This window comes from Ooceraea biroi, chromosome 1 (assembly GCF_003672135.1).
Source record: "Ooceraea biroi isolate clonal line C1 chromosome 1, Obir_v5.4, whole genome shotgun sequence".
In the NCBI taxonomy this organism is placed as follows: Eukaryota; Metazoa; Arthropoda; class Insecta; order Hymenoptera; family Formicidae; genus Ooceraea; species Ooceraea biroi.
In genome coordinates, this window is record NC_039506.1 from 6,708,824 (window position 1) to 6,733,351 (window position 24,528).

General features: G+C 36.3%; 1 protein-coding gene across 3 annotated transcripts; it reads right to left on the reverse strand.

The window, feature by feature from the left end:
- Positions 1–1,447: 1,447 nt before the first annotated feature.
- On the reverse strand, positions 1,448–24,175 carry LOC105286762 (la-related protein 1B). 3 transcript variants are annotated; one of them, XM_026971697.1, is made up of 17 exons: positions 17,153–17,559; positions 15,582–15,783; positions 13,137–13,210; positions 12,601–12,654; positions 11,991–12,171; positions 11,702–11,833; positions 11,387–11,553; positions 11,063–11,172; positions 10,755–10,953; positions 9,788–10,467; positions 7,808–8,030; positions 7,318–7,488; positions 6,978–7,225; positions 6,586–6,737; positions 6,135–6,389; positions 4,443–4,576; positions 1,448–4,329 (listed from the first exon to the last, which is right to left on the reverse strand). In XM_026971697.1, the coding sequence occupies exons 2-17, from the start codon at positions 15,616–15,618 to the stop codon at positions 3,862–3,864; spliced, it is 3,285 nt and encodes a 1,094-aa protein (XP_026827498.1). In that variant the 5' UTR covers positions 15,619–15,783; positions 17,153–17,559; the 3' UTR covers positions 1,448–3,861. The 3 variants fall into 3 exon arrangements, with proteins under 3 accessions (XP_026827498.1, XP_026827494.1, XP_026827486.1); XM_026971693.1 differs by lacking the exons at positions 15,582–15,783; positions 17,153–17,559 and adding an exon at positions 22,078–24,175 and having other exon boundaries at positions 11,702–11,800; XM_026971685.1 differs by lacking the exons at positions 15,582–15,783; positions 17,153–17,559 and adding an exon at positions 22,078–24,175.
- Positions 24,176–24,528: the final 353 nt, after the last annotated feature.

The window sequence follows — 24,528 nt, forward strand, 5'->3', positions numbered from 1 at the left end:
CAGATAGCTAATAATCCATATTTTCTTTTTATCAGAGTCATTACTAAGTGTTTGTGTCGCGAATAATTCATTTAAAATGAATTTTGATGATTATTTCGTTGAACAAGATAATATTAATGTGTTTCTTGGCCGAATCGTTAATAGACATTTCTTTGCAATAATGTAAAAAAAAGGAAAAATATATCTTGTAGATATAATAAATGGCAATGAAAGAAATAATTCAACAAAATTAACAACTGTGGCATATTTTAGTAATGCCTCTCCTTAAGCACATAATCCTTTCACATAGATACGCAAAACACCCATCATACTAGTAATGTATGTATACTCTTTTTATATGAAATATTTTTTTATTTTCATTTTCTTAAATTTAAAATCAGCAATCAATAACCTCAACCTCATTTAGCGTAAAGCCTTAAGTAAAATTAGGTTTTATTAGCAATATATATAAGTAACAATGTAAGAATTTATAATATTTATATGTATGTATAATCTTTTTACACTCAGTTTGGACATTGATCTCATGGCGCGGGCCTCTTCAACTTTGGATAAAAAACTATGTACATTATCATTATATGTTACATGCTTAACTATTTTGCAAAGAAAACAACGTTGCAGGATAATTAACATACGCGAGATATGAAACGATGCAATTTCAATGAGATAGATTGAAGGTTTTGTTGTGAATCCTCTCAATGTTAATGTCTTCTCTCAGAGCATATTATATATTCCCGCATTTCTCTTCTTTCAATGTTTAACGATTTTCAAAATGTGCGCCACGAATTGAACAAGTCCATATATTATGTATATATATAATCTATTGTATTCTTAATTTTTGTAAACCTATTAATTTACGATAGCTAAATTCTATTCGTTATTGTTATCGCCGTTATAGTCGGCTGTAGAAAGCATATGTCATTCGCTTAAAACTGGATAATTTAGGTCGACGAGAAACGAGCTATGAAAGTATATATACAGTAATCAATGAGCATGGAGCTTTTCGATTAGCTCACTATTAGTCATCCTCTTCTCGTCTGGCACCATGTACAGCTATATTAACTATATTGCGACTGATAAATCGATCGGGAATTATTTGTGCTAAAATTCTGTTTTCTCCATCTGTTAGGCGATCATTTTTCATCTCCCCTTTCTCGATTCATGTTCTCTCATGTTCGCTTCGTTTGAACGCAAAGATGCCTAGTCACGACCGTTTGTGGTAACATGAAAAATATTAACGTACGCAGTTTCGTTGTATGCTCAAAATATAATTTGACTAATTTGACAAACGAAAAGAGATAATGCATCAATTTTATTAATTTGTAGTAAATCAATCAATTTCTGCTTATAGAATGCTTCGCGGACGAATCGGCTCTCCAGCACGCACGCACACACAGATCTAGAGATTATTTTATTATTTTTTCGTTTCACTCATTCTTTTAATTTTTCTTTATCACTGTCGGAAGCAAAGTATTGACAGGCACGTTCTGTAATTATTATTATTATTTTTTTAAATAAGTATATGATTTTTATTATGGGATGCACTTTTCGCTACCTAATCGCACATGAATCTCCTGACCATTTATTGCAAATTAATGCACATTAAATATTACAATTTCACGCTTTTTAATGAAACTACTCATCGAATTATTAGCAAGTTTGAATGTTATTTGCAAAATTTCGATAACGCCATGTTTCGAATCGACAGTATTGTGAGAATCAGTTTTAATCTGACAAAGTTTCGGATTCCGTTCATTTTCTTGTATCACGACACGAGAGAAGGTCTTGTCGAAGCAATGAGTCTTGGGAAGACAAAGAAAGGAAGGAGATAAGAGACTTTGCGATAAATGTATGTACGGTACACGCGAGTATTTGATACTGAATTCGGAGTAAGTCGTATCTTACTGACCGTCTATTGCAAATAATGTTAGTGCGAGTCCGTTCGTTCACTTATTGTTTTAATTTCGGGAACGACATTAACGTTGCTTACTATTGACATAAATATCTAAATAAGTATGCCGATGTACATGAATACCGCTGCGTATCAATGTCATTATACATGTTATTCGTAACTGTCACTCAAGTACACAGCTGCGAATTAAGTATTCGCTAATGGAAAATCAAGCAATGAAGTGAATATTATAGTCGCGTTTCACGTTTGACAATATCTTCTCCTGTCTAACATATCTTTCTCTAATCAACGCTACTACCGTTCGCTTCCTCTAAGGATTATTGCTGTATAATTACCCGTGATAATTGTATATCACCTTTTATTCTCCCTTTTTTTATATAAATTGTGTAAATTATGTGTGGTATAATTTGCTTAATGCGTGACTAGTATACCAAGATGTCAGGATATGAATCTAATAATTTCCTATTGGCATGAAAACATATCATCGCTCTTCGAATATACATCTCTGCATAATCTAACAGTTTGGGAAACCTCTCCGACTTGTTCAAGAAGAAAAAAACAAATCGTTGATACCAAATCTATTGAACTTTTGATTGATTAATAGCCAGTGCATATTATTTGACGAACAACGTTCGACGAATATTACTTCGTCATCATACAAAACGAATCCGATACAAGTCAATGTCCATAATAAATTCATTTCGTTCAACTTGTGAAATATAAGATATAAAAATAACTATTGCATAAAGCGTATAAAATATACATACACGTGATAACCTTGAGCAACGCAATTTTTAAAAACTTGATTCCAAAAAATGACTTTAAAGAATTTACAAATGACTTTACAGCAAAAAAGTTTACAAACATTAAAGTGTAAAGACAATATTATTTTTTTTATCCAGTTTGTATGATATTTATTACATTTGTGGTATTCTCTATACTATTTTATGCTTGGCAAACAAATGTGTAAAATAAGTAAGAAGACAAGAAGTATGTTGATTATGCGAGTTTTCAAAAGGCTAAAAAAATTTCGTTTAATTGGGACAATAATGCTTTTTCGCAGAAAAGTATTCCCTATAAAAAGGAAAAAAAACTGGTCGAAAAGGCTTCCGAATAAAAATGTCAAAAGAATGTAAAGAAATATTTCAATGATTACAAGAAGTACACATTTAATAACGGTTCTCATAGATCCATATCTAAGCAACTTCGCGTTTATCAATTTATACAACTTTTATCATTGGTTTTTAAATTCATATGTTACAGCATTCGCGCGATTTCAATGTTTAGGCGGTCATTATTCGCATACGTTCAATATTTATTTGTCTTTTGGATAAAGATAGCACGTTCATCCTTTTCATCAAACACTCGCACGGGTAAACAACATCGTCGTATAGTACGTCTATATATAGTAACTACTCCACCCGCGCGAATCTTTGTCGTTTTTACGCAATAAAAATATATGAAATAAAAGCGTGAGCAAAAATATATATATATATGTACACACTCACAACTCTTTACAGGCATTCGTCCTCTCATCATTCCGTTTTCCTCCATTCTCGGCCATTTATCTCACAATGCAATCAAAGTAAGTAATGTGAGAAGAAAGCGAAAGTATTTTCCGCAACGATAGCTGCTGCGCGTATCGCCACGCCAAGGGGTTTTAAATATCAGTAGGTACATCTTACATACAAAATTGCAAGTCCAAATCACTACGTCGCGGGTTTACCTTTCGTAGATACTCGTGTTGCGCGTAAAGAAGATCGCCAGCGTCCTTCAATTTATCCATGTGCTTCATTGAAACTGCTTACAGTCGCTGCCACTTACGCGCGTCACCGCAGATATTATCAGCACTTTCATCACAGGAACACCATGACATCCCTTTGCCTCGCAATATCATTTAGATAAAATTCGGCCGAGTACTTGTATAATCGCAGTACAACAATCGCACTCCTTCATTTTTGGGAACTGGTCGATGGGTCCGTTTTGCACGCGACAGATTTACTCGCATCGGACTTGGAGCTGGCTTGTGTTCTGGCAGTGACTTGCGATTTGCCGCCTGCCTCGTGAGGCTTCGTAAAGGAACCAGAATTCTGTCTAGCGTGAGGTTGCTGCTTACTGAGATCTCGATGGCCGCACGAACTCGGTGCAGAGTCGTTTCGCCGTCGTGGATAATATGGCCTGGAAGAACCGAAGGAATCGGCTCTGGTTCGGGAATACGATAGAGGTACCGAGTCGAAGCGTACTCTCTCTGCTCTGCCTTCGAAACTTGCTTCGCCTGGGATTTGTATTGGCAGTGTAGTACTACTTCTGCTACCTGACAGTCTGCGTTCTCTGCTTGTCCGTGAAGCTTCGGCGCTCGCGCTCTCGGAAACGCTCCTGTTACGTTTCCCCGCAGCTTGGAACATCTCGTGTATCTGAGGCTGCAAAGAACGACATGAAAGTTACATATATTACGGATCTTATACAACTATGAGCTCTATTGGAACGAAGTGTTTAATAAAACAGCATTTTAATATTTAATAATAACACTTACTTCCACAACTCTAAAATCTTCGATACTTTTGAACTTTGATAGATACTCTTGCAATCTAGAGTCCACGGGAAGTTGATCAGAGTCCTTGTAATACTTCAAAAATGCCCAAAATTTTTCTAATCCATACAGTTGTCCTATTAATCCAAATGAAAATTTAATTAATATCTTATTATAATATAAAATATTAAATATGATAAATAATTGAGCACATTGCAATTAAAAAAAAATGATGGAGGAACGACTGCTCATACAGAAAGATAAAGAGTTTATAATAAAATCGACCATACGAAATTCTGTCTTTCTGAGAATAAAATCAACCTTGAATATTAGTTACTTAGTCGTTTATCCGACGAAATTACACGATTTGAGTTTTACAAAAATTCGATATAAACAGAATATCTCGAAAAGCAATTTTACAGTAATAAAATTTTAATATTGCAAAGACAAGTATTCAGTATCGTTTTGAGAGGTTCAACAAGAAGCATGCAATAAAATATGATATAATTCGAAAAGTGTATAATTAGCCAGTCAGTAATTCAATGTTGAGAGTTTATTTATGACCCAGCTGGCAATATAAATTAATTTAATATACACGCAACGTTTCGGCCGTAGTTTTCGGCCCTTCTCAAGCGCTAATCTCTAACAATAAGTCACATTCTAAAAACAAATCAACGCAACCAGTTACAAATGTTAGAATTGTTACAATTTATCATATCGCGATAAGTTATCAATTAATACTCACTTGCTGAACATGACTTATAATCAAATTAAAAATTGAAAATGAGAATCAGAGACGCATGTGGTACAAGAACCCGCACATCTTCGAGGCACAATAGCTTCTGACTGCGTTATCGAACTTCGCCACAACAAGTTTACGTGTGTATCAAAATATTATCGTATGTAGCCGGTAAATTTTCAGTGTCCTTTTGCGAATTGATAGCCTTATTAAAATAGAAAACGGTCACGAATTCGAATGGTGTGATGCAGCAGTGTTACACCAGGAAAACCACTTCAAAAAACGTGAGATTGCCGAAATGTACTTTATAAAACGAAACAATAAGGCTATCAATTCGCAAAAGGACACTGAAAATTTACCGGCTACATACGATAATATTTTGATACACACGTAAACTTGTTGTTGTGGCGGAGTTCGATAACGCAGTCAGAAGCTATTGTGCTCGAAGATGTGCGGGTTCTTGTACCACATGTGTCTCTGATTCTCATTTTCAATTTTTAATTTGATTATAAGTCATGTTCAGCAAGTGAGTATTAATTGATAACTTATCGCGATGTGATAAAGTGTAACAATTCTAACATACTGTAACTGAGTTGCGTTGATTTGTTTTTAGAATGTGACTTATTGTTAGAGATTAGCGCTTGAGAAGGGCCGAAAACTACGGCCGAAACGTTGGCGTGTATATTAAATTAATTTATATTGCCAGCTGGGTCATAAATAAACTCTCAACATTAAAATATGATATATTCAAATGTGCATTTTGATAGATACTTTCATTATTATTTGTTGTGTTACTACTATCAACCCCATTCACAGGACAAAGATGTCCTCATGGTGTTAGCGAAAGAACACATTTTGCTTTTGCACAAATCAACCCGTTTAACTATTAAATAATCATAGTTAAACAACCTACTTGTGCCGAAGCGAAATAGCATAGAAAGAAAATCTGAACTTACCATTTTTGTAATCGTCTATCGTTTCCATCTGAAAATGTTTGTACAATCCATGCCTGAAGTTCTTTTCTAAGCCATAACTGAAGAATCTGAAGAGACACTCCAATCCGTATCGATATCCTTCGCAGGCATCCTCTTTGGCTATGGTTCTGAACTCCTCGTACATACTACGATTGAAATTCTCTCGCAAGAAAAACGACCAGAATCGGAAAAGAGTATTCATTTCTTGCGATTGTCCAATACCTAATCGTTTGCGCTCTGAAAGATATGAAACATGGCGTAAGTGAACATTTTAATTCAGTATTCTATCTATGATTTACTTGAATGACAGTCAGATTAAAATATTTCCGCACCGATTTTTCTTAGCCGGGGAAAGAATAAGACTCATCGTTTCGCAATCACTCAAGTTACGTTATATTAAAAAAAATATAAATGTTTACGATGAGATTTTTACCTTTCAGGCAGCGTGAACGATACTTGTGATATGCTTGCTGCGTAAATCCACTTTCCTTCAACAATGCATGACTGGGATGTTCGCAGATACTGGGCATGCTACCGTAACTGTTCGCTAGGTAGCCCTCATTAGGACTCGTGCCCGCGCTACTTCTGAAATATCAAGAAAGAAATTTTAGTATGCGTCGAAATTTCGATTTTCATATTTCTGTCGATTATTTCTATTCAGATTGAAATCTTTCTACACGGTAGCTTCTTCAGCCGGGAAAAGAAGACAAATATATAAATATATCATCATGTTTTTCGCTCACGAAAACAGATTAGTCATAGAAGTTGACACGAACCAATCAAAGATTGGTTAAAGCTAAAAGCTTTAATTATGGCGTTACGTACCCTGAGTATGTCCTCGGACGATGTTCTCGAACGTCCATGATCCAGCCAACATGATGCTCCACCGGAGGGTTATTGCTATGACGGGTCTTTCTCTTTCGTGGTGTTCTCGGATCAACGGACTTATCTTTCACAACGGCGAAGAAACGAGGTGCGACTCTTAGTCCCTCTTTTGCACGTGGCCTTTCGCTCCAGCGATTCTTTTCCGGCTTGTGATCTTTCTTTGAAAAGTCTTGACTTGTACTTGGAAGCTGTGAAGAAATATCGTAATTTTATAGTATGTCTTTTACAAATGATCTGGTTTTTATTTCACAAAATTAGTGTTTCAAGCCTTGAAATATACCTGAGGTGGTGAGGCCGATTGCGGACTTTCTAAATCTTCTATAGCGAAAGGAGGTGGTGGTGGAACTTCTGGATTCGCCTTTCTTGGGGCTTTCGGTGCCATTTTCTCAAAATCTTTCTGGCTAACAATATTGACTGTTTTGTAACTTCCACTAGACGAGGACGAGCCATACTGTAAGAATGCACATCAATATTATATTAGTTTATTTATTAATAGACTCATAAGTTTCTCAAAGTATTAAGTGCTTGCAAAACGTCATAAATTTACAAATGGGTATAGCAGTGATTTTGCAACTTTTTTTCCTTCAAGCTACTTTTTCCTTTAAATGTGATGTTTTATTCGAAATGCATTGTTGACTATTAATTCTGATTCAAGCATGACCACTTAAAAATTAAAAAGTAATTTAAGGAAAAAAGATTATTAAGTCGCTGTTACATTTGTGATCTTACAATAATTTTGCAAGTACCTAACAAATGAAATATGATCTTACACTTTGACTGTCTTGCTTCCTTACTTGCTCTTGCGCATAATCAGACAATTCAGCATTAATGAATTGTTCTAATTCTTGAGTTATTTTCACTCTAGTAGTCCAATCTCCTGTTCTATCGTAACCCTCGTGCTTTGGGGCTCTAGATGATGGAAAACTGGTCTGCGTGAAGATAAGCAGCTTATTAATATCTCTGTCCGACAGATAATCTTCATCATCCTCAGACCTGTAAGAATTATGTGAGTAACCAAACGGATACTACCCCAAAGTGTGTAACATTCGAACGCTCGAATATTCGGGCCATATTACCTAGATTATACGACACTTTAAGTCTTTTCTATGTACACTTAAGATATTTCGTCTCTTGCATATAAAATAAAAAATAAAAGAAGAAACCAAGTATGCACTCTTCTAGTACTTTATTTTACTATTTTTGTAAAATAATAAGAAAAATCAATTTAGACATATGGAAATTATAAACTTTTTCCAAATGATGATTTTGATATTCAAGAAGAGCTATTGAAAAACGTAATCGATTATAATTTCCTTTTTTTAACAGTTTTTCAGATGCCATAATATTCATTTTTTTAAACAATTTTTCAAATGCCATAATATTCGTTTGTCGTTACATAAATTATATTTATCAATAGAGATAAATATAATTAAAATCATGATGTAATTTTTGTTATTATACTACATAATGCGCATATAATATGGTCAGGTATAAGTCAATAGATACGCATTTAACATGACTATTAAAAAATTGTAATAGAGAAAGTTTAATATAAAACTTGACGCTATTAGATGTCCAAAAATTATACAAAAAGAACGGTATGTTGTTATATTTTGTGTGTGTATGTGTCAAATGTTTTCTACGTTAGCTGTTTATAATAATACATACGAAACAATATTCAGAAAAATTTAATGATTAGTATGGTAATTAACAAGTTATTTGATGTAATAGATACCAAGTTATACATTAAAATTTTACTAATGTATTTTTAAAATCTGCCTTCTAAAACTACATCATAATTGAATCTTATCTATCTTATATCTAGTTCATACAATTGTTTGGTATTACAATTTGTATAGAAAAGCTTTTGACATGATACATTTACATAAAAATTTTTAATTTTTTTCTCTTACTCTTTTTTTACACAATTTCCAGAACTCCAATAATCTGTAGTAATAAAGTTTCAAGATCTTTAAATTTCGCACTTGCAGCAGATTATGATTTAACATTGACAATTAACGCGAGTTAATTAATTGAGAATTTCCTAAAACATTGTATTACTACGTGTATGGTATGTGTAAAATGTGTATAGAAAGTTGATTGGTCGCGTAAATATACATGATGCGTCTTATGTAAATTTTGCGTGAGATGTATGCTTCTTATTTTCTAAACAATTATATGTAGAACACTTATTATTATAAAACATTTTTACATCTATGTCAAAACAAAAATAAACATAAAAGCAATAAATGTGTATAATGTGTATAATGTGAGGGGAAACTTCGTTTTTCCGTAACGAAATTTTCCACCGTTGAAAAGATTGTTTCAAAATTTATTAATGATGCTGACATTGTCAAGTTTATTTTTGTTAATGTAGCTATTATCCGAATAACGAATAACGAATATTCAGATAATACAATCTGATTACTCAAGTACCATGCACGTTTTAAATTGATATCACAGGATAATCGTAATATAAAATATTAGCAAAAAAATCTAAGTATTAAAATATTTAAATCAGCATCTCCAGCTACTTTATCTATCTCTTCCTTGAAATAGATAATAAAACGAAAGGAGAGAGAGGTCTAATTAAATTATTTACAAACCCTAAACTCGTTGTACCTCGGACAGTCCAATTTCTTTATAATCAAAGTCAATCCTAAGCAATTAACAGTCGAGATATGATTTCTAGTTAGATTCAATTCGAATAGTAATACCAAGTATCATTAATTTCGTCATAATAAACTAACCATTCCGAAAAGGCGTTATGACGACCAGTCGGAGGTGATATGTCATAATCTTCGTCAAATTGAAAATCCAGTTCCTCCCGTGCGACGTTCTTGGTGGTATCAATCTTCTCTTTTTCTTCAGATCTCTCTTTGTGCGATTGCTTGACTCTTCGTCTCACCTCCTGCCAAGCATTATCACTCGACGATTCTGATTTTTCTTCGTTCACTTCTCCCTCGAACACATTATTTGAAGTGGAGGAGGAACCCGCTGCGATTGGTTCATTGTCTATTTTCACAAGAAGATTATTATCAAAGACAATTATTACACTACTTGGTGACTCCTCGGCAGTGTTCTCCTTCACAAATCGATTCTCATTATTCATCTCGTCGCACATATCCACCGCAAGAAAATCATTGATCCTTCCCATTAATTCCATCGGCACGAATTCCGGTACATCAGGATTTAAAGTCTCGCTTATCGACGAGGATGTACTCTGCGATTTACTGCGCTGCCCCGCCATATAAACGAGGGGAACTGGGGGATTGGGTACTGTGGTTAAAATCTTTGCGGAGGGGTAAAACGCATCTTCACAAGTAGGAAACGTTACTTCGTTCGAGGATGGAGTACATTCTTCTGATTTGGCAGCGTAATAGCTCGCTTCCGAGACGGGCCATTTTAACGGATCAAATCTTGTTCTAATCTGCAAAGTAAAAACATTCAAGTATTAGAGATATTCGCTGTGTGTTAGATAAATGTGAGGAAAATATTCTCGAATAATTAAATATGTGTAATGAGGCTACTATCAAACTCCATTCATCGAACTTGAGACAAGTTCTAATGGTGTTAGCGAATCCTCTTCTATTTGCTTTAGCACAAATCTTGGATCTAATACACATCTGTATGACGTATTAGATTACTCTTTGAGATCCATGCTGCTTACGTACGGCCGATTTTTTCGTCGAAACACATGAAAAGCGTTTACGATACCTTGTATCCATCCTCGAACTCTATCACTTCGAGTTTTTCAGATTCTAGAACAGACTCTAACACCAAGTGCAAATCCATCGTTAAGCTTTGTACACGTGAGAAAGAGGCAACCAAGACAACAGGTAAAAATCCTTGAGCGTCCATTCTACGACGGAGGTAGAAATCTTTCACGAGATTTTCTTCAGAAAAGTAATACTCTCTGCAAAAAAAAGGAAGAAAACAGTTACCCCACAAGTCGTATATACATTACATGAAATATCAGGTTGATGAAATAAATATAAGAATTATGTGAAATGTATGAAACGTACATTTGTTGTCTTATCGAGTCCTTCAATGCGACGACATAATTCGGATCATTGAAGTAGCAAGTGCCCATATAAGGTATCATGTACCCAGCGTCTGTGTTCTCATACTTCATCTGCAAGATAAAGGAAACACGTTACACCATACCTGTCGTGAAGAAAAGTCTGCGAGTGTACCTCACTCTGAAAGTTCTCAGATCTACTATCGCTATTATCTATCATGGGTATTATCAGATAGATTCCCACTTATGTTAACATCATTGTCGAAGAAGGAGATTGCAATTGTGGTGACAACAATTTAAACTTCGAATATTAGCAAGAAATTATTACCTGTGTGTAATCCGTGGGGTAGTACGTGTATTCGTGTCGCTGTCTGAAATTACCACGGTCGCGTCCGCCCCGTCCTCTACTTCTATAATTTCTTCCATTGCGCCCTCGCTGATTGTATCCTGACGATCTGTTATAATCTCTTTCACGCCAGTGTTCACCATCGTTTGCTACAACAAAATCATTGTATTCAATGTCGCAACTGTTATTCGTAATATGTTCGTTATCATCATACGCTTATTTTGATGTTAAAGTCTAATTTACAGTTATCGATGCGACACCATTACTATATGTATATATATATATAAATAATTGTACCTTCGCCATTCCTCTCCCTGTGGTTATATCTCTGCGATCGCGAATTTCCACGATTCTGCGACAAGTCGATGTCTAACGGAACCCATTTTTGTTTATTCACTGTAAAAATGGTATCAGACTCAGACTCGTCAACTGTATATTAAAGATAATGTTTCTGTTTAGCTTCATTGAAAATAATTTGAAAACAAAAAGACTATATGATTACTCTCTCTCTCTCTCTCTCTCTCTTTACAAGAGATTCATTATATCGTTATTATCTCTGAAGTTCCCAATGCACGAACAAACTTACCTTTCCTTTTCTTTTCATTGTTTTCCGTTTGTTCATCGTTATCATCCTGGCAGTGGTTTTGTTCTTTATTCTCCTTGCCTCTATTTTCGAGGTTTGTGCTGGTGCTATTCGTTTTCGAGTTGCTTGACTCGCCGTTAGTAACACCGTTAGTAACATTTTGTTTCGAAGATATGGCTTTCCTCTAAAATAAAATATCATTTATTGTATAAATCTTTAAAAAAAAGCGATATAGTCATCATAAATTAAAATGAAAAGCGTTCGTGTACAAATGCTAAACATATTATGTCAGACGTAATAGCTTTTATCTAAGACGTCAACATTACATTTGATATTTCTCTAGCAAAATTTTACACTTACAAATTCATGAACAAATCTGTAAGCTCTAGTTTTTGCGTGTGATTTATCATGTAATAATCAATATATAACATATTTCGTTTTTAACAGACAAAGAATAAGAATTTAAATATATTTTCTCAGGAATTATATTATTCTAATTATTATTACATGCAATCTTTTAACTTAAATAAAAATAACAAATACTATATATAGTAAGTGAATTATATATAGTAAAAAATAATAAATATTATAAAAATTCAATAACGATACGTACCTCTGTCTGCTTTCCTAAAGTCGGCCAATCGCCAATGTTCGAAAAATCACTTGCCTGTTGTATAACACATAAAATATTAGTTGTGTTATTAACAATATAAAAATTACAATAAAACAGCGATAATTATGTTTCTTAAATATTATAATACACTAAAATGTGATAAGCTATAAAGAAACAAACATCTATCTCTTAATGTTTGTTCAAATATATATTTTTATTTTTTATCAAATATATTTTATTTCTTATCAAATTCAGAAATTTGATTTTTCATGCATGATATTATATCTATTAAACTATTGACCTAGATTACTATTTACTGTCATCTTATCTCTTTGCAAACAACTGCAATATAGTCATTTTTAGCATAAATAACTTATCTAACTTAGAACAACGTGTTCTTGAAATAAAAATTTATCTTCTCTTTTAAACTTATCATGCAGTTATATGCAAGCTGTAAATTTGTCTATTTTTTTTATAAATACATGCATGTATCCTAAACACATGTAGCTGAAAGAGGTAAAATAAAAATATATTACGTTTTGATTGATCCTCCTCCTATCTCTGGGGGCTCTGACAATTGTAGGCTGAGCACTGCTTTCGATACCATTTTCTGAAAATATAAAGAAAAACATATTTATATAACTCATAAAGTATTATGACAAATTTCCTTATGAGTTAACAAGAAAAGTGCAATATGTAATAAAAAGTAACGTATTTTCTTTCAAATGTGGATAATAAATTCCAAATAGAAGGCATATGCTCTCAAAGTTCAACCAAATGCAAAGAATTGTTAATGTAAAACAATATATAAGAGATAAAATGCGGAAAACAATTAATAAACAAATTGGTCATTATGATCAAGAAAGATCAAGAAACAAGAAGGAAGATTTGCGATTAGAAAACTCGTAGAACATAGAGCTCGTTACATGTTTGACGTCACATTTAATAATTTAGAAATGCAGAAATTTTTCGAAAGCTGTCTCCAAGTAATTATATCTTTATCGGCCCTCTTATAACCAGTTCCAAACCGCATGACCTCGATTATCTTTACACATGTACATGTACATTGTACACATGTGCGCGTACGCGCGTGTGTGAGTTTCTTGAATATTTTTATCAGCACATCCGACGTCAGATCAGAAATGAGAAACAGAGTAAACACAACGACGCCGAAGAAAACAGAATTTAAGGCAAAACTTTTTCCCGAAGAATATAGTTTCGCTGATCATGAAAAGCGATACTATCTTTTCTGACGACGCTTTTATCGTTCTCGTAATAGTCGTGCCGTTACGAGCGAAAAAACGGTTGTAATAATGATTGATTAAGTGATAATCAATCTGACACGAGCCACCGTGTAGCACGCTTCGTCGGAACGAAAGTAGCAAGGCCACCAAAGTAAAAATTAAAGCGATATACGAGCAATCTGAAAGCCATGAACCGGACCGATAAATTATAGTCATCTATAAAGCGATCGGCAAAACGGGCGTGTATCACGCATTAATATTACATAGCACGTTCTGGCTATTTAAACGTGTCCTCCAGGAATTACGATCACGAGTCACTTTATCCCTTTCGCCTTGCATTTCCTATCTGCTCGTGATTTTCTATTGCTAAATGAGTTAGCACACGTGTCCATTGCAGTGTTATTAGCTTCAAAAACTCGTGTATACATTTTATTTACGCACATTTTCTATTTTCGATTTAAATATTGTATCTGGTCCATGAGAGCTCTTTCGTACAATTATCGTTGAGACTTATCTTAAATTCTTTTTTTAAGTATTTTATACTAACTTCAAGTTTATTTTTCTAGTTCTCCACTAGAAAATTAATTGTGCATGATCGGAAAGGTCAAGTGTAGAAAAAGAAAGAAAAAAAAACACATAAACCGATTTTGCGATTACAATCCGAGCGAAATTGTTTGTCAATAGCGCAAATTGTTTGCAAATCTCAATGCCAAAGAATCATGGGCAATGCGGAGGCAGAGATACGATTTTGGCAAATTGCCTCGTACAATCACTGACAACAGTAGGCGTTCCAAATAATAAACAACGATTCAAATATGATAGCGTTTTTAACATTGTAACATTTTCTTCCGGTACAATTCCGGTGTAAGACAAAACTTTATTTTAACGAATAAGTTACACGTTTAAAAACTGCAAATTATTATCATTAATAATACTGTATCATAAGTTTCTTTCTTTTCCTCCTTCTCTTTATAATCATTTTTATAAATTTATATATTTCTTCGTTCTACTACTATTTCTATTATAATTACGTCATTATATATAATTGATAAATCGATAAATAAGTATTTTCTTATGAAATAAAAAGAAAAAAAGAATAAAGTAAAACGTCGTCTGCTTTTGTTTTTCTGAAGACTAAAAATTTTCCTATTATATATCAAAGAGATACATAAATGAATTGCAATATTTCTTTCAGGAATTCTACTTATAAATATGTCAGAATTTAAGATGCATGTGTCACGAGGTGTAGTAAACTTACTTAAGACACTTGTACAATCTTACGTGATTCGAATGTTTTTGGAACTTTGTAAAATAAAACAAATGATATTCAGACTTGTAAATCTCTATTGTATAACGCTGCCGTAATAGTAGTCGCAAGTAGAGAATTTTGTTTTGAGAAGCAGCTGTCTACACGTCTATATTTATTACCTGCGTGGGAAGTTATTTATGACTGGGCTTATAAATACATAATAAAAAGTATATAAATATATAAATTGTGCGATACACAACATACATGCATACTGTCATTATTATTATTATGTGTTACAAAATAGCGAATCTGTAAGATCAACAGCTGCACTCACAAGCTCCGGCTATCATTTATTTGCACTAATTAGATAGAGACTAATTAGATTCTCGTGAACGTGAACATTATATTGCGCTGACAGATTTATGTTACGTTACATATTACGCAATGTGCATAATGCTGGAGATAGCGGTATGTTAATGTTGACTCACGTTTCACAGACTCATTCTCGCTTTCATCTATCTTCATCGTATCGCCTACGCGACCTTCTCTCACGATTGTCACGGTAGAACCAACAATCCAATTCGTTTCCGCCTCGTGTTACGCGCGCGAATCGCAGCTTAATTAAATTGCAGTCTTGACCACGATGCTGAGAATCGGTGTTATCTCACATCAACAAGAACTTCACGATCTCTATTACATATATATAATATTCTGACTGCATCACGATGATCGAATTTACATGCCACACACACTCACACGCAGTCACGCGTGCCCATTCACCGCGAATTATCGAATAATTCGACGTCAAATTCTGAACTTCATAAACGGATTGATTAAATGGATAAATAATTAAACGACTAGTTTGTCTCGTCGCCCAAGAAAGTCGGACGTAATGAAGACATATCGCGCTACTCGTGATTTTATACAACGGAAAAGCTCGAATCTTCTGGATCAAGTTCCGTGTAACCTGTGCAATATATTAGCGCGATCACGGAGCACGGCTGATCGCGGTCGATGCCGAAGTCACGATTCGAACGTCGACGAGCCACTGAGGGCCGACTGGCTCAAGAAATGAAATGAAATGAAACGAAACGAGCCGACGCCGACGCCAACGCCGACGCCGACACCGACACCGACACCGACAAGAACGACAAAACTGTTCCTAACGGCCAAGAACGTGAAATACTTTTATAACCAGTGCTATCCATATGGAATAAATAGTTTCTATCTTTCCAAACATCTATCCGAAGTTAGCCGAATTTAGGGCTTGTATATTTCGCTTGGGTATTTGTGTGAAGGCTTGCAAGTTTCTCGACAAATCTAAAAATAGGAAAGGTAGAAAATAAACATACAAAAATGAACATATAAAATATAGAAAAGAAATATTATGTACCTAATAGTTTATAGCAGGAATTTTTTTCGAACTTTTGCATCTGAAAGAGAAATCGTAAAAATATTACAACGTAAAAATATTAAATAAATTGTTGATTAAAACCTTTGAACTATTTTTTCCAAATCATTCGATATCGTGAAAAGTGTTCCTGCAGTTGCAGTTTGGTCAATTAGTAACCGAGCAACGTGATGTCATCAACGACACGATTATTTCGATTCGATCGATTCACAGATGTAAATTTATGTTAAGAATATGTCGTGCGATATCAAGATATTATACTATCGAACAAAGTTTATCCGTTTGCGCACTCTCACTAAATATCGTATAATAATTCTTTTTTTCTTCACGTTGCACAACCATATAAATATTAAAATATCATTATTAATATTGCGAATTTATAATTATTTTCAGTATGTTGTATTATAAATTCTTATGTATTATAAATTTAATCTTAAGAATCAATGAATATTACAAATGAATATTACAAACCGCTTATTAATAAACGAAGGAAAAGAGACGGAAAAAAATTGAGAACACAACAGTTGTAAATGCCTTTCTTTTTAAAAAATATACGAACACGTGGATATACATTTATGTTACGTATATGAAAATGAAAGAAACGAGGAATGGGGTATAAAAAAACCGTGCAACCTTCTTTCGACATACCCCTCTCTATATTCTTCTGTACAATTCATCTCACTCGTTATTTATTCGTATAACGTACTAAAGATGAGCGAGTCGCTGCGTAACGCTCCTCGCAGTGTTTCCCAAATGGTTTTCCGCGGTAGATTGGCGTTCTGTAAAATGAACTTTTGATAAAAGGGCGTCCCATCGCTCTCGTAATTCCAGCGAGTTTGAATGAAACTTTCTTGATATTGCACGTACAACGTAATGCCAGGCGTATATCAGCGTACGAAGGCTTCGGTAACCGGATTAAATTGGGAAACACTGCTCTAGCAGCTGGAAACATGTTCGCAAGATATTCGCCAGCCGAACGTTCTAACTCGAATCGCGGTCGTCCCGAAACAGGTTTCCGTTCCGCGACTCTCACTTTCTGCGACGTATTTTAATCGTGGATCGATCGAATCGCGCCGAGGCGATTGGTCAATTGGAGTAAGACCAAGGCCTACCTCGCGTTCTCGCTCCGCGTTTAAGGTTGATCACGTTGAAATCTTGCCGCGCCGTCTCGTTCGTCTCATTAATGTTGTACGCGCATTTTTCGTGTTGCACGCAAGGTCGAGGAACAACGTCACACGACGCATCGCGAAGGGATGGGCGACGAACGTGTCTCGTTGCGCAAGATTCAATCGAGAGACCTAATCTTGTAAATTCTGCAGACATACGATTTGAATGGAGACAATTTCGTGTGCGCGTAGCTCCTTTGTAGAACTCAATCGTATCGCCAACGGAAATAGCGTGCCACTTACTTAGAAACAGTAAACTTTCTTTCAACACTGGACAAATAAAGTACTTGATTTAAGTCAAATAGGTATAGGCAGAATAACACCGAGGATTTTTATTAGTTAGATTCTTCGAATTCTATAATAGTGAAAGAAACTTAAGAAAACCTTATAAATTCCAAAGTTATTTCTTTGCACAAAAGAAAATTGCTAACGGGATTACCGGTGGTTGTCAGCAAGACTGAAAATACCTGCGAACATTATGGGTGTTTTCCAGCAACGAGACAGTGCGACACAGTGTATCATTCTATCTTTGTTGTTCGCTGGTATTGAAAGAAGATAGAATGATACACTGCGTCGCACTGTGTCGTTGCTGGAAAACACCCTATATTAGGTGAAACGAGTAAGCAGGACAAAACTATAGAAAAGTTTCCAACCGAGTCACGGCTTCGGACGAAAGTGAACATTCAAACAGACCGTTAAGTAAGACAAAGCGTCACACGGACGCTCTCGTAACGTAACTATGCAAGGTGTCTCCTACGACGCAAAAAAGGAATGTCAATGTCGTTGCCCTCGCAATAGTATTCTCCCGCACTCGTCTCGGTAGATAATCGGATCAAATGGATCAATTGCGTGTCCCGCAGATTCGGCGATATTTCGCGCGGCCAAAAATTGCGCGAGAAACATGCTGCGCGCACACTGACTTGTCAAATCGAAAATACCATGCTGTTATATTTTTCGATATGATAATGATATTGCGAGGATGGGCTACTTCCCGGAATGCGTTTCGCGTTTCCGCGTGGCCTGCGAAAAAAAGCGGGGAATGCACGTTAGCATTTTCGCTAATATAGAAAAAAACTAAAATTCTTTATCTAATTATACGATAATACAAATATAATATTGGACTGTAATGTTACATGTATGTATATTCGTCCTGTTTTTTATATGTTTTTAACGAATATATATTACAATTCAATAGTTTTGTGTGTGTATGTGTGCGCGCGCGCGCGCACGTGTAATATTAATAAATAATAAAAATTTTGTAAAATAGTATAAAAAGTTCAAGTTGAACGTTTCAACGGAACGCAGGATAAGCGAATAATTTTCCATGTTCTGACGCATATGAAAGGCATATCGAATCTGTCAATATGCAAACAAATTGCCGAAGGCAACATCTCCGCCACATGGACATTTTGGTGCCACGTATACTGAGACATGTTGGCAGCGCGAAGATAAGGTTGTCGCTCAGGCGTTCGCAGCCTGCCGTTTTTGCTATCACGATTATCAAACATGCGAAGAGTAAGTATCGACGCATGCCACGAGCTTCAGTTTTCTCGGATTTTATTGCTTTCTTTTCGGTTTACGGTTATGTCTATCGCGCACAATTATTAGACAACTAAATCACGAACGTGAGAACTACATATTATGGCAAAGAATATTATCTTTGTTAAATTAATTTCAAGACGCGATAAGAATTCTTTCGCAATCGAACGAGACTCGTACATGCGTGTACGTTCCAGATTTTCGAATCTGAAACGGATATTTTTTCCGACCAGAAAAATATTAGCGCAGTTGATGGAAATAATAAGACGAGGAAACGAAGAGTGAACAACATGTACTTCTGTTCATTAATCTGTCCTCAGTTGAGTTTCCATTATGTACGACGTTTTTCTTTTCTCGATTTTTCAGCGCTCACACACTCGTGCGTTTCTATTTTCATTTTGTTTCGTAATATATACCTCGCTAAGACCTCCCGCACAGTCGTCGCTAAGATTTGATCTGCGTGATTTTGTGCCGTATTTTTAAGAATGTTTTCGATATTCTAATCTAGAGACATGATAACAAATGTACAGAGCGTACGAAATATATTATCTCCTTTTAACTTAACTTAAATTAACTTTTTACATTTAAGTAATTGGACGTTGAAAGATATCAATCACGTATTACATGATTGAGATAATAAAGCAGGTAGGTAAACACATATTTCCTTTCCTTGAACGAATCATTCTATATCACGTATAATACAATCTATTTATAAGTAATATTCCGTAAAATCGGCTCTTTCAACATTACTTCTCGAATTTCAACGAAATTCAAGTGCGAGCTAGTGCAAATAAAATAAAATTGGCAACAAATTAATAATTATGTAATCGTTATGTCTGAAATATTTTTGCGCGGTATGAGCTATCGGAAAAGATTTAGAGAAAGATGATAAGGTCTATTACGAAATCGGAGGAGAGGCAGAGGAAGCGGCGGGGCAAAGTACGAATCATACATTCATAAAGCTTTATCTACAAAGTTAGATGTAATTAATGTTTTTACAGAAAAGCAGAATAGAATTTTATCGATAAAGATATTGTAATAAATATCAGTGAATATGTTGAATATTAACATTAAAATTAAAATTTAATTTAATATTAATATTAAAAGATTGTATTAACGTAAGTTTTGTGTTAAAGAACTCAAATTTACATTAAAATAATAAAACTTTACACCTAGACTTTTGCCAGAAAAAAACTTTGGTTTACAATCAATTCCCTACCACACACATTCGTCTACATATTTCCCAATTTACTTGTATGTTTTTAACGAATATATATTACAATTCAATAGTTGTGTATATAAAAATATAATATTAAAAAATAACAAAAATTTTGTAAAATACTATAAAAAGTTCGAGTTTAACGTTTCAACGGAACGCAGGCTAAACGAATACCTGCTTTCCCAATCTACCTACTGTACATAAAAGATCTTTCTAATATATTCTTTTGAACTTCTTTTTTTTTCTCTTTCACATTCTTATTAAACTGACATTTGGAGAAACATTTGAAAAACATTTAAAAATTCTGCAATGTAAAAAAATTCTCAAAAGTTAGAAACTCTGTGAAAAGTCTGAACTTAAGTAATAACGGTAATTTGGGTTTTCCCTAAACTCAGGTAGGCAATGGTATACCGGACATTGTATGGTGAAAGAAAAATTTATATCTTTAACGGTTGCTCAAAACATGCAAAAAAAATGCAAAATGTAAAACTGCAATGAAACATGAGATAAAATTTGAAGAGCAAATATAATTGGAGAATGTAAGCTTCTATAATATAATAAGTCTATGTCAAGTTCCATCTATAGTCTACTGTGAGGAAACAAAAGCTTAGTTCTCGAAAAGTTTAAAGAAAATATTGGTTCAAAGAAAAGTCCATGAAAATGGGAAGGCATCATTTACCAAGTGTCACCAAATTTTCTGAGAATCGAGTATTCTCTAAATTATATTCTGTTGTAACAAAACTCTGTAGCATTATTTTAGTGAAATTCCAAGACAAAATTAAATATTCAACTACATATGCGCTGTCTTCTATTAACATTTGCCATCTTTGTGGTAGCTTCATGATTCCATCTTTCTAGAATATATTTTTTTTTCCTTTAAAAAAAAATTTAACAACGCTACAGATTTTTGTTACAACCTAATACTAGCTATTTATCTATGGAAATGCATTTCTGGAAATTTAGAATTTTGTATGCTTATAATTTCTATGCCAGTACACATAGTAAAAATTATTACATCAATTTTTTACATCGGAAAAGATAGCGATTCTGCAAATATTTGTTAACTACAAGTTGTACAGTTTAAGCGAAAGTAATGGCACGAAGAATTTCTATATTAAGAGAAATTTATATATATAATTTAATTTATTATATAATTATTTATTATATATTTATTATAATTTAATTTATTTATATAATTTATGTTATATTATTAAGAGCGTAAAACTTGCAGAGCAAGCAAGCTTTACAAATTCTAATAATTACATTTACCGAGAACTCAGGTATAAATCTTTCTTTCACCATACAATGTCCAGTATACCATTGCCTACCTGAGTTTAGGGAAAACCCAAATTACCATTATTACTTAAGTTCAGACTTTTGAGAATTTTTTACTTTAGAGAATTTTAAAATGTTTTTCAAATGTTAGACTGATTCTATTATAATTCTATTACAATGTATTCAAAGAGAATCAAAATCAATTATTCACTCATTATTTACAACATTATGTTACGCAAATCTGTTGTGCAAGAAAAATTTCTCATTCAGCTCAAGAACTTTGAGAGCGAGGAATACAAGTTTCACTTTAATGTTTGCCAACTAATCAATAGTAAATTCAATCAAGCAAATTTTTCATAAATTGTCTAACTCACCGATTGCAGGTTGCTTTTGCTGTGGTTGTTGTGGTTGCAGCACTCGCCTTTCTTTGTCGCTTTGTCTGTCGGAGCATTTGGGTACCGTCGGAGGCGTTTGCGTGGACGTTGAAGCTTGCGAGGTGGACGTCTGTGTCGTCGCAGATGTGAGCGGCGTATTGTTCTTCATCCACGGATTCACTCTAGGCAGCGGCGCCTCTACGTATTTAACGGGGGACGAAGATGCCGTTTGCACTTCCAGCTCGACATTTTCATCATCCTTGCAATAATGGGCCTCTTTCGGGCCGTGCTCGACGACGCCATTACGGTCGCTGCGCTCTCTGTGCGGTCTCTCATCACTGCCGCGTCTACCAGCGATACTCGCACCTCCCACGCCACTGTGACCACGTGGTTGATGGCGGTTGTTTTCGCGACGCCGGTTGTGCGCTTCGCGATGCGGCTGCTGCTGCTGCTCGCGGTGCATCTTCTCCTTACGACGAGCGCTCTTCGGCGCGACCGTCTGGAAATCACCGTCGCTCCCGACGCCGTCACTGACAACCTTATTTACAAGTTCCTCAAATTGCGGTGATTCTTCTCGTTGCTCGCTATGATCACGTTTATCGTGCCCTGCGAGTGGCAAGCTCGACGTGGCTCCCTTGCGACTATCGGTGATCTCGATATTGATGCGCGTGTCGTTTGGCAAGCCCGATACGGAAATCTCCACGTGCTGCTTCGACTGAACTACCTGCGTCGACTGACATCGACCGACGTGTTGACTGGATCTGTTCTTACTCACGCTTGGCACTATGTTCTCCTTCACAACCATCTTCGCTTGCTGCTGCTGAGGCTGCTGTGAAACCGATACCTGTCCATCGATGTTCTCTTTGTTACAGCCCTTCAGGGAAGAACTCGTCGAGCGGTTCTGCGAGCCCTTTGGATTCAGCACACTGGCGTAGGATTGGCAAGGCCCCGCCTCCTGCCTCTCATTGGCGCTCTGAGCGCCCCCTTGGCCGGCCACCTTAGCTGCCATCTCACGGCGAACTGACGTAACTACGGGGACAAAAACACGAGGTTTTGGGCACCGTGCACGAGGCCGCGCGTCGAACCCGGTTAACGGGTCTCGTCGTCGTCGTCGTCGGTGTCCCCCTCACTGCTGTCGAGGAGTTTCTTCTCGCGACAGCCGGGATGATCCTCACGTTTGCCGAGGTGCGACGAAACACGGCGATTCACGCGATACGCGATCTAACCTCGCATGCGTGCTCGCACTTCACATGCCCCTCTCCATGCTGACGAGGGACTTAGTCGCGTGCGCGGCCGCTCTCGTCGACGAGGGGGGAGCGCCACGGCGATATTTTCTATTAGCTCGACTCACCCACCTCGGTGATTAGAACGCACCTTTGAGAATTCGCTCCTCTCGCGCGAGACGCACGCGCGCACGGCGTCGGAACACGCGGTCGCCCGAACAAAGCAGATGCGGGCCTACTTGATACGCGCACGTACGTCCACGGTGCACGTGCTGCTGCGACTCCTACCTCCTTCCGGCCGATTCGATCGCGTGAAGACCGCGATGCGGTAATACGATGACGCGGTGGCACGAGCACCTCGTGGCCTCGTGCTTTCCGGCGGATTTTTCAAGCGAGAGCGCGCTGACTCGGCGACTTTTGCCGCGACACGAAACTCCCGGCGTAGGTTACACGCGGTGATCCGTACGACGCACGAGGATTCGCGAGACCGCCCTCCTCTAACCGGCGAACGGTCGTCGGTGAATATTCCGGATGCGCACCATACGTGCACGACTCGCCGCGAGGATGCTGGCAAACAGCGGTGGTCGGTCACGGCACGCACACGCAGTCGTTCGTATCTTCGGTCCTCCGATACGCACTGGTCGCGCGGCCCCGCGTGACTTCGCGAATCACGGCGAATTACGCGATATTTCGTTGACTGCACCTCGCGCTCAACTCACGCGTCTACCAGCACCGGCATGGCGTCGCGTTACCGCGGATTACGTAAACACGGCGCATTTTCGGCGGAGCTTTTTCCACGGGCGAAACGGTACGCAAGACACATGTGGTTTAACGCTGGCGAGGCACGCACGAGCACAGCCTACCGGCTTCCGGTTTGATCGATCGTGCATACGACGCGCGAGATGGCGCGCAACGTTTCCGCAGAACTACCGCACGCGAGCGACATCATCGCCGCGCGATTTTCAACGCGGACAAGTTCCTTTGGATGATTTTCGGGACGAGACGGCCAACTGGCCGCGCGTTTTTCCGACAAAAACGAGTTTCATTGGTTGTCACGTTGCTTTGTAAATTGTTCAAAGCAAAAGTTCGAGAAGGAGAAAAAGACAGATATATGTACCAGGTGTACAAATTAATTAATGCTTTTTTTTTTAAAGAAATTGAGCCTTTATTAAAAAAGGAAATAAACATGTCAATCTTCAAGATATTTCATCATTTTCTTATTTATTTA